Consider the following 11050-nt stretch of genomic DNA (forward strand, 5'->3'; position numbering starts at 1 on the left):
GACCCTAAAATGACAAATGTAAAACAATTCAAACAAGAAAAATTTGAACACAAAATATTTACAGCAACAAACTACAACCACTGAATTACAGGCTCTTGTACAGAAAGTATACATGTTTAGGACTAAATGAGACATATTTTTTAGATGATAGACCAGTGCATTGCAGTTAATCTGACATGTTGTTTATAAAATGTGTTTCAGGACTAACAGATGCAGGACAGTGTCACAAATACAGCATTTTTGGGGATTCCCATTATGAATATTGTGCCTTTGGTTGTTGTGGTTATGGTTCTCTAGAGTATTGTTGTTCAGCAGTATGGCCTATTATTGGAATGGTAGTGGGGATGGGTGTTGTTGTTGCTGTTATTGTAACCATTATCTGTTGCTGTAGAAGAAGTCGAGGAGCTCGAGGAATGGTGTGTCAGACAAACCCAAGAACTAATACTACAGTTGTGACTGCAGGTAAGTTAGACAAACCCCAGAACAGGTACACAGTTACAGTTTACCTTTTATAACACCCTAGTTGCTATTTATAATAATATTTCATACATATATTGTGTAAAGATAGACATTCAGAGTTTAGTATGACGTCCATTATCACTGAACTAGTATACATATTTTTTAAGGGGCCAGCTGAAGGACGCCTCCCGGTGCAGGAGTTTCTTGCTACATTGAAGACCAATTGATGGCCTTTGGCTGTTGTCTGCTCAATTCTATGCTTTCATATTATCATTTAATTTTTTTAGTTAATAGCCAATCTGGCTCTGTGTCCACTGTTCATTTAAATGGATCAGAATTCTGAGTTAAAGGCATATAATCAAATATAAAAAAAGAAGATGTGCATACCTGCCAACTGTCACTATTTGCGGGGGATTTCCTCCATAGAGGTTCCCAAATTGAAATTTTGAAAGAGCAATTTTGTCCAAAATTTAAACAAAACAATTAATTTTCCAATGACTTTAGGCTTATAAAAGTATGAAGAAGCCATAAACAACATTAAAATGTATTTGCCTGTCCCCTTGAAGGTTTTTAGGACTATGACAGTCATCTTGCACGCGAAACCCCCATGGGCATTTTGAAAAGTTGGCAGGTATGGATGTGGTATGATTGCCAATGAGACAACTCTCCACAAGAATCCTGTAAACTCTGCATAATGAATATGTGTTTACTTCAATACAAGTAGACCCTTTTTTTATGGGAATAATATTGCTTAATCTTTGGTTTGAATTTTTGTAATGGAGGTGTCTGTTCTTCTTTTAATCATGATTTTTTTTGTTGCCTCTTTGGCTTATTATTATTTTTCTTAGTTTTGTATATTTGCCTGTCAAGATCCACGAAGTTATAGAACTACATTTTTGTTTTACAGGCCAGGTCCAGTCTGGATACCCAGTGCAACAAACAGTAGTGACTTATCCTGTACAACCAGCTGGTTACACTGCAGGTTACACAGCTGGCTACCAGTCTCCGCCGATGCAATACTACCCACCTAACACAGGCTACCAACAGCCACAACAAGGGTATCCACAATATCCACCACCTGTTCAAACTGGATATGTTGGTTCATCAGCCACAGCATATACTGACCACCCAGAGGTAAAAGCTAGTGCCCCACCGATGGAAGCACCCCCACCATACCCACAGTGATATAATTGTGATAATAGTTATCTGTTACATATTGTAACATACATGTACATTTTTTTACCAAAGTTTCGATTCAATATTGTTTTTTTCCAATTTCCCTGTTTTTCCACACCGAGCCACACCAAGTAACTTTAACTTTGAAGTAGAATATTGCTTTTTTCACATATTTCACCTTATTTAATAAACCTTTTTTTTTTAAAAGCAAGTACATTTAGGTAAAGATATTTTTAGATAAGCAAGCAAGAAATACGAAAATATTTTAACTTATTATTACCACAAAAATTAAACTTAACTAGTATTAAATGACATTTAAAATTATACACCTGTTTGACACTTGAACTGGTACAGTAGACCGGAAATATAATTCTTTATTACATCAACCTTTACCTGTCAGGTAATCCAATTACCCTATCAGTCGTGTGCCGGTAGAGATCAAAGTGGGATAAGGGCAATTTATTCCTCTGTGTAGGGAGTGAGCTCGCTATCACAATAAACATTTACACGATTTTGGGAGAGATTACTCCTAAATTCCTCCAAACATTTTGGGAGTTTTTCGGAGTGACTCTGACATTTTCCTTGGTGTAGGGTGTGGGAGATTTGGTCCTCTTGAATGGTACTGTTCCAAAATTAGAAACTTGGAAAATTGAATCAATGATCTTAGAAAAGAAATGCTTTTTTTTCAAAATATTTTCTTTTTACATGCTTAGTACTATGAAATGACATCATGTACAGAAAATTGGCACTAGAAAGATAATGATACTCTAATTTGCTGATAATTGATTTTTGTCACACAATAAAATGGTACATTGTACCTAAAAAATTTCTAAATTGACAGTATTAGATATGAAGAGCTTTAGAAATTAAGATATTCTTTTGCTTTGGTCTTTATCAGTTATCTGTACATATTTTGTGTAATCAATTGTTATATCATTTTCATTCTTATATTCCATTGAGAAAGGTATCTTACACATTTTAATCATGAGAGAGTGAACATTTACCAAATAAGTCTCAAAATGTATCTTCTTTATTGAAGGCATTACTGCTTGTAGCAGTCTCACTCATTACCTCTGTTTTTTTTCTGAGTAGACTTAATTTTGAGAGTCCCCATTTGTTAAGAGTTTCTCAACTTTAGTTTTGCCTTTATAAATATATAAGTTGTGTTATCATTTTATGTACAATAAAGTGTTAAGTAGTTATGTGGGGTATATTTTTGCTACTTCACAAATAAGATGAAAAAGGGGCTTGTTAGGTGGGGAGCTAACAAACAAGTTTGGCCAAAGAAGTTGTGCAATTTTAAATAAGAAAAATAGACCACTTTATGGTAATGCACCTCAAAGATGTATGGTTGATGATTTTGTTTAACATTAGTGCAATAAGTTTATGTTTTATCTTTTAAGTATTTTTATTACATGGTAATGTTCTTAAGTTGTCTAGATAGTAAACTGTAAAATCAGAAATTAAAACATTGTTTTATTAATGGAATAAGTTGGATACAATTAACATTGACAACATTAGAACTCTACCTTTTTAGTCTACTACAAAATGACTTGAAATCATATTACTGGGACTTGATTGGAAGTGTTTCACTCTGCATATTGCAGTTAATTCGAAATTCCAAACATAATTGCAATTATTCATATCTACAAAAAGGTAGTCAAACTGTTCGAATTGTCTGATATTTTACCAAACTGCTCTAGGGAAGTTTTGATGGCAGATAATTTGATTTCATTCCCCCCTTTTATATTGAATAGTGAACAGGTTAAGGATTGATTTAAAAATTCAATTTGACAGTGTTATAGGATTTACAAAAAAATAAACCTTGACTTTCAAATGGCATTAAACTGCAATTGTGTAAGAATGTTCAACGAATTACAAAATGTTGAGTTATAAAGTAACAGTAGTTAAGTCACATTAGAGAATATTAAATATATAAAATGTGTCAAAAAGTTGAAAATTCACAATGATAATTCAATGCATTAAATTCTGTACTTACAGTATTATAGTAGTATGAACAAAAGTATTAAAAGTATTTTGTTTGAAATATGATTGTAATATTTATACACTTATATGCATTATATAAATTGATATATGCAATTTAAGTAAAAATCATTTTGTGCTTCAGATTAGTATTGTTTAAGGTAGCACTACAGTCAAGATTTTCTGACTCCAATCAACAGTCTTTAAAGATTAATTTCTACAAAACTACTCAATGGATTTTTAAAATCTTTAACTCATTTTAAAGCTGAAATATAACTCTTTCTTAATCTATATACAAATTTATTTTTTGTTTGATTAATTTTAAAATATAGCTCATTAATTGCCCAAAAAGGGGTCTTCCAACTTTGATGAAAATGGCACATTCATGTCAAATGGTAGTAAAAATTTGTTTTCATCCCTTTAATCAACCATATACAATCAACAAAACCGTGTCTTAGATTTTTGATATATTCCTCCAGTAAGAAGATATATTGATTTAACTGCTGGGTTCCAAACCTCATTTCATCTTTCATCTTTGAAGACCTATAAATTCATTTAGAAACAAATTATCCAAAAACTGGGACACGGTATTGTAGAAAATACACCCTTTAATCATATATATCAAAGTCAGGCCAAAGGGGGTAATCATTAAGTTTCTATTTTCATTTTTTCCTTACAATTCTCATGAAAAATTGTTCTGAGAAATGACCTAAAAACTGAATTTCCCCCTTAGAACCCCTATAAAGACAATATAAATACAAAAATTCCACTGGGAACACCCCAGGAGTGTTCTGATACCATTACTATATCAATAGAACCACACACTTTGTGTCTTTGATGCTCTAATGCTGTAAATTTTGCATTACATGTGATCTGTCCAACACTAACTTGGCATTTGGCGGGAGTTTGACGTCACAGAATTGACCAACATCTGTGATGTAGTAATTAAATATAGACAAAGCTCTGCCTCTTTCCAGACAGTCTTAAGATAAGAGAATAACAAGATTGACCAGCTGCATATAATCAATGTTTAACATCATTATTCTCTATATATAAAGAATAACTTTCATTTGAATTTAAAAAAAAAAGAAATAAACTGTCTGAAATAAGCTAGAACATTAAAAGTGTGCATCAAAAAACATGTTCATAAAAAGATCAAGAGTTAGACCACTTTTCTTGAAAATCCAACACATAAACTGAAAATTAGTTAAAATGCATAAAACTGTATTCAAATGAATAAGACCAAAGAGAAGATATTTATACAGACAGTCAGAGGCTTTTAAAATACTTTCCCACTCTTTACCATATATTAATTTTATTTCATTTTTTGTAGAATTTTTCCTTTTAGATTTTTTCTTTCTCTTTGTTCACTTCCATGTTATATAAATTATTTTTGTTGCAAAACAATAAGATAAGACTACAATATTTATCTATTGGTCAGGGATTAACAGCTGGACTCTGGTATCAACAGATGATTGACATATAAGCCCCTCCCAAATGCCTATATATTTAGATTAATTACCATGTGCTTTTATTTGCATAAGTTCATTATCAATTTACTCCCTGTTGTGATGTGATAATGACTTTGGGATTTTTACAAACTGTGCAGAATAATTCTTACTTCAAAATTATGTGATAAAAAAAATATCTTCAAAAAATCATTGTTAGACTGTAGTGCTACCTTAATTAGAATAGACAAACATAGAACTTGTCTTCTTTGAAATTTCCAAAACATTTTTAAGGAACTGAAAATCTAAATGCATATTTTGTCTTCTTAAAGGCATATGTAGTCTTCTTATTCTTAATTAGTCAAACTTGTTTTGTTGTATTAAAAAGTGATATATGGCATTATTGTTTATGAAACACAAATAATCGAAGAACAAGGATGCAATTAACAAATATGGAAGACAGCATTATCATAGATTTGCATCCTACTTTTGAAAATTGAATTGCTTCTTTCAAATTTAATGAAGAAAACTTGGTCTATATAGTTTTTATTAATCTTTGAAACACTCAATCATATCTATAACTTTGCCCTGTTATATATTTGCCAAGGAATTATACCATTAGTTTGATTTACATTAAGGGGGTTCACGGGTCTAAATCATTTATATAGGATTTCTCTATATTTTTCTATAAATGAACTTTATCTTATAGTTAATAGAAAAATAAAATAAAAAAGTGGGGTCACCGTTCATTTGCGCTCACAATCTGTTGAAAAAGATATTTCAATTTTAAAGCCAAAAAATGGCATTTTTCCACCAAAGGGAGATAATTTGGAACTTTTTATACGACCGCAAAATTTGAAAAATGTCGTATATTGCTATCACGTTGGCGTCTGCGTCGTCGTCGTCGTCCGGCGTCCGAATACTTTTAGTTTTCGCACTCTAACTTTAGTAAAAGTGAATGGAAATCTATGAAATTTTAACACAAGGTTTATGACCACAAAAGGAAGGTTGGTATTGATTTTGGGAGTTTTGGTCCCAACATTTTAGGAATTAGGGGCCAAAAAGGGCCCAAATAAGCATTTTCTTGGTTTTCGCACTATAACTTTAGTTTAAGTTAATAGAAATCTATGAAATTTTGACACAAGGTTTATGACCACAAAAAAACGGTTGGGATTGATTTTGGGAGTTTAGGTTTCAACAGTTTAGGAATTAGGGGCCAAAAAAGGGCCCAAATAAGCATTATTCTTGGTTTTCGCACAATAACTTTAGTTTAAGTGAATAGAAATCAATGAAATTTAAACACAATGTTAATGACTACAAAAGGAAGGTTGGAATTGATTTTGGGAGTTTAGGTCCCAACAGTTTAGGAATTAGGGGCCAAAAAGGGACCCAAATAAGCATTTTTCTTGGTTTTCGCACCATAACGTTAGTATAAGTAAATAGAAATCTATGAAATTTAAACACAAGGTTTATGACCATAAAAGGAAGGTTGGTATTGATTTTGGGAGTTTTGGTCCCAACAGAATAAGGGGCCCAAAGGGTCCAAAATTAAACTTTGTTTGATTTCATCAAAATTGAATAATTGGGGTTCTTTGATATGCCGAATCTAACTGTCATGACTGTGTATGTAGATTCTTAACTTTTGGTCCCGTTTTCAAATTGGTCTACATTAAGGTCCAAAGGGTCCAAAATTAAACTTAGTTTGATTTTGACAAAAAATGAATCAGTTAGGTTCTTTGATATGCTGAATCTAAAAATGTACTTAGATTCTTGATTATTGGCCCAGTTTTCAAGTTGGTCCAAATCGGGGTCCAAAATTAAACTTTGTTTGATTTCATCAAAAATTGAATAAATGGGGTTCTTTGATATACCAAATCTAACTGTGTATGTAGATTCTTCATTTTTGGTCCTGTTTTCAAATTGGTCTACACTAAAGTCCAAAGGGTCCAAAATTAAACTTAGTCTGATTTCAACAAAAATTGAAATCTTGGGGTTCTTTGATATGCTGAATCCAAAAATGTACTTAGATTTTTTATTATGGGCCCAGTTTTCAAGTTGGTCCAAATCAGGATCTAAAATTATTATATTAAGTGTTGTGCAATAGCAAGTCTTATCAATTGCACAGTATTGCACAATGGCAAGAAATATCTAATTGCACAATATTGTGAAATAGCAAATTTTTTTTTAATTAGAGTTATCTTTCTTTGTCCAGAATAGTAAGCAAGAAATATCTAATTGCAAAATATTGTGCAATAGCAAGATTTTTTTTAATTGGAGTTATCTTTCTTTGTCCAGAATCAACTTAAATCTTTGTTATATACAATATACAATGTATATTCACTTTTTACTACCAACTGATAAATTATAATAAATAACATTCAGTGATAACAAGCAGTTTTTTTTACATCTTAATATTTTATGATGTATTTAAATGAGTAGTTATTGTTGCAAACTCCATTAGAAATTTTAATTGAGATTAGTTTTGGAATAAGGGAAAGGGGGATGTGATTAAAAAAATTGGGTTCAATTTTTCTCATTTGAAATTTCATAAATAAAAAAGAAAATTTCTTCAAACATTTTTATGCCCCACCTACAATAGTAGAGGGGCATTATGTTTTCTGGTCTGTGCGTCCGTCCGTCTGTCTGTCCGTTCGTTTGTCCGTCCGTTCGTCTGTCCGTCTGTCCCGCTTCAGGTTAAAGTTTTTGGTCAAGGTAGTTTTTGATGAAGTTTAAGTCCAATCGACTTCAAACTTAGTACACATGTCCCCTATGATATGATCTTTCTAATTTTAATGCCAAATTAGAGTTTTTACCCCAATTTCACGGTCCACTGAACATGGAAAATGATAGTGCGAGTGGGGCATTCGTGTACTGAGGACACATTCTTGTTTTGAGAGGATTAATATTCAACAGCATAGTGAATTGCTCTAAGAGAAAACAAAAATTTTAAGTTCATTAGAACACATTCATTCTGTGTCAGAAACCTATGCTGTGTCAACTATTTAATCACAATCCAAATTTAGAGCTGAATCCAGCTTGAATGTTGTGTCCATACTTGCCCCAACCGTTCAGGGTTCAACCTCTGCAGTCGTATAAAGCTACGCCCTGCGGAGCATCTGGTTTAATGATGTATACATTTTAAAAGTCATCTGGGGCCAACACGCATTGATTGTTTTGAATGATTTTTGTACCATATGATAAAGTAACAACTACAAAAGGAAATAAATAAAATTTGTAATGAAAAACAAATGTTTGATTTCTGAAATTTTTATAACCTCGAGCCTCCTTAAATGGATGAAATACAGGATGTTCAATATTGTAACTGTTGAATTTGCAACGAAAAAAAGATATTTTTTTTGTGGGGGTGCTTATTTACAGTTCAAATCTATGACCTTGACTGAAAGTATCGTCTTTTTTTAAATCTTATTTATAATGTTAAGTGAAAACAACCCTTGGGACAAATAACTTCAACCAGAAAGTTATACAGTGTAGTCTGTGTTAATCGACACGATGGGGGACCAGAAACAAATGTTTGATTAAGCAGAGTGTCAGAATACTCAGGTCTTCTGCAAGGGAAGGCATATTTTGGGACCATGAAAATGTGTTGGTTAAAACAGGATATTGGAATACTCAGGTGTTGAGTTTAGGCAGGTTATACTGTACAACTATACAAAAGTAATGTTAACCCTTTTTGATAAATACAATATTTTCAAACCTTCATAACTTAATACAAAGTGCAGATTATATTATGAATGTAATAATTGTGATAATGCTTGTATACCATATGTATTATTTTTATATATTGATATTATTTTGTTATTCTGATTTTATCTTGCTTCCTCTTTTATTTTAAGGTTGTTATAATTTTTTTTTTAAATCTTTGAATAAGAATATGCATAACAGAAGTGTTTTTACTTTTTGTTTTATTACTGTAATTAGAATACAATCTTCATACTAAAAGTTTAACCAGGCATTATTACCACTGCTAATGTTGTCATCATTAACTTATTATGCCCCACCTACGATAGTAGAGGGGCATTATGTTTTCTGGTCTGTGCGTCCGTTCGTCCGTCCGTTCGTTCGTCCGTTCGTCCGTCTGTCCCGCTTCAGGTTAAAGTTTTTGGTCAAGGTAGTTTTTGATGAAGTTGAAGTCCAATCAACTTGAAACTTAGTATACATGTGCCCTATGATAGGATCTTTCTAATTTAAATGCACAATTAGAGTTTTGACCCCAATTTTACGGTTCACTGAACATAGAAAATGATAGTGCAAATTTCAGGTTAAAGTTTTTGGTCAAGGTAGTTTTTGATGAAGTTGAAGTCCAATCAACTTGAAACTTAGTATACATGTGCCCTATGATATGATCTTTCTAATTTAAATGCCAAATTAGAGTTTTGACCCCAATTTTACGGTTCACTGAACATAGAAAATGATAGTGCAAATTTCAGGTTAAAGTTTTTGGTCAAGGTAGTTTTTGATAAAATACAAGTCCAATCAACTTGAAACTTAGTATACATGTTCCCTTTGATAATATCATTCTAATTTTAATGCCAAATTAGAGAATTTATTCTAATTTCACGGTCCACTAAACAAAGAAAATGATAGTGCGAGTGGGGCATCCGTGTACTGTGGACACATTCTTGTTTTATCTCTTAATTTTTAACATGCCAACAAATCTTTTCACTCAAGCTCTGTTGTTGAAAGTTTATGTTGACTTATTATTAGTAATTATGTGTGGAATATATAGATTGGTATATAAATCCTAACCATAGTTTATTATATTTAAATATTGTATTAATTTAATGTGTTCATAAAAATAGTAATTTTGGACACAAGTTGATGTCAGTATCATGTGTTTAAATTTAAATCAGACTGTCTCTAAAGCGTATATGATTGAGAAAGTTGAGCCTTTTTAAAAAGTGTTGGTTGAAGCTAGAAATTATGATTACATTTAACATACCAAGATTGATTGGTAAACATCATCTGTCAGTATCTACCAGTGCATTGTTAGTTTGACTTGCATTTTGGTTTTGTGCATGTGTTTATTTCTTAATCTAGTCATTTGAACAGGTGCTTTTAGTACTTCAGGCATACTGGCCTGGACATACAGCTGAACTATTAAAGTGTTAACTTAATGCATAAATGTTAAGTTTTCTTGTTTCTAAGTTGGACATGAATAGCTTTTTTAAGTATGAAAGCAAACTGGTGAAAAAGGATTGTAAGTTATCGGTTTAAAACTTAGTAATACTAATAAGTTACTTTTGTTTGAATACTTCAATAGTAAATCATTACAAAACTAGCAAACTTAACTGCAATTTTTTATACACACTTATTTATATATGCTTTATAAGTTTTATTGTTAATTAGATGTCTAAAAAATATAACTATTTCATATAATCAGATTGACAACTGTGAATTTGTTCACCCAGTCGTAAAAGTTTTATAATGACAACCTAAAATCGGTTTGAACAATTAATAATTTCCTCATGGCAATTTATTTTAGGTATAAAAAGAATGAAAGTATAGATGACTACAAATAGAAAGTACAAAATAAGTAATAAGAATTTTTTATATTTGTATTCGTTATAGATAATAAGGTTGAATGCCTAAGTCACATGTGGTATTGTTTGATTCAATTAACAGGTAAAGTTTGTAATCAAATGTGTTTCACTGTTAACAAACAGTTGTTATGAATCTCTATCTTTGCAGAGAAATCGAATAAAGATAAACGTATTTATAATTGAATTCTGTTTTGTTTGCCTCAATGATGAAAAATAAATGGCAAAATATATAAAAGGGATATTCATGAATATAAGTCGTGGTATGAGTGCCAATTAGACAACTCTCCATCAAAGTAAACATTTGTAAAGTAAACCATTTAGGTCAAAGAAGGGCATTCAACACGAAGCCTTGGATCACACCGAACAGCAAGCTATAAAGGGCCCATACAATGACCATTCAAACAGCAAAACCAACGGTCTTAT

At 31.6% G+C, this 11050-nt stretch overlaps 1 protein-coding gene across 1 annotated transcript in view; it reads left to right on the forward strand.

The window, feature by feature from the left end:
* Window positions 1–10806, forward strand: part of LOC143046012 (uncharacterized) — a 13915-nt gene extending 3109 nt beyond the window's left edge. Inside the window, exons 2-3 of the mRNA XM_076218952.1 lie at window positions 202–462; window positions 1367–10806. Of these exons, the coding sequence (XP_076075067.1) occupies window positions 202–462; window positions 1367–1644 (539 nt within the window). The 3' untranslated portion in view covers window positions 1645–10806. The remainder of the gene's footprint in view (window positions 1–201; window positions 463–1366) is intronic.
* The last annotated feature ends 244 nt before the right edge of the window (window positions 10807–11050 follow it).

Source organism: Mytilus galloprovincialis, chromosome 1, assembly GCF_965363235.1.
Source record: "Mytilus galloprovincialis chromosome 1, xbMytGall1.hap1.1, whole genome shotgun sequence".
NCBI lineage: Eukaryota > Metazoa > Mollusca > Bivalvia > Mytilida > Mytilidae > Mytilus > Mytilus galloprovincialis.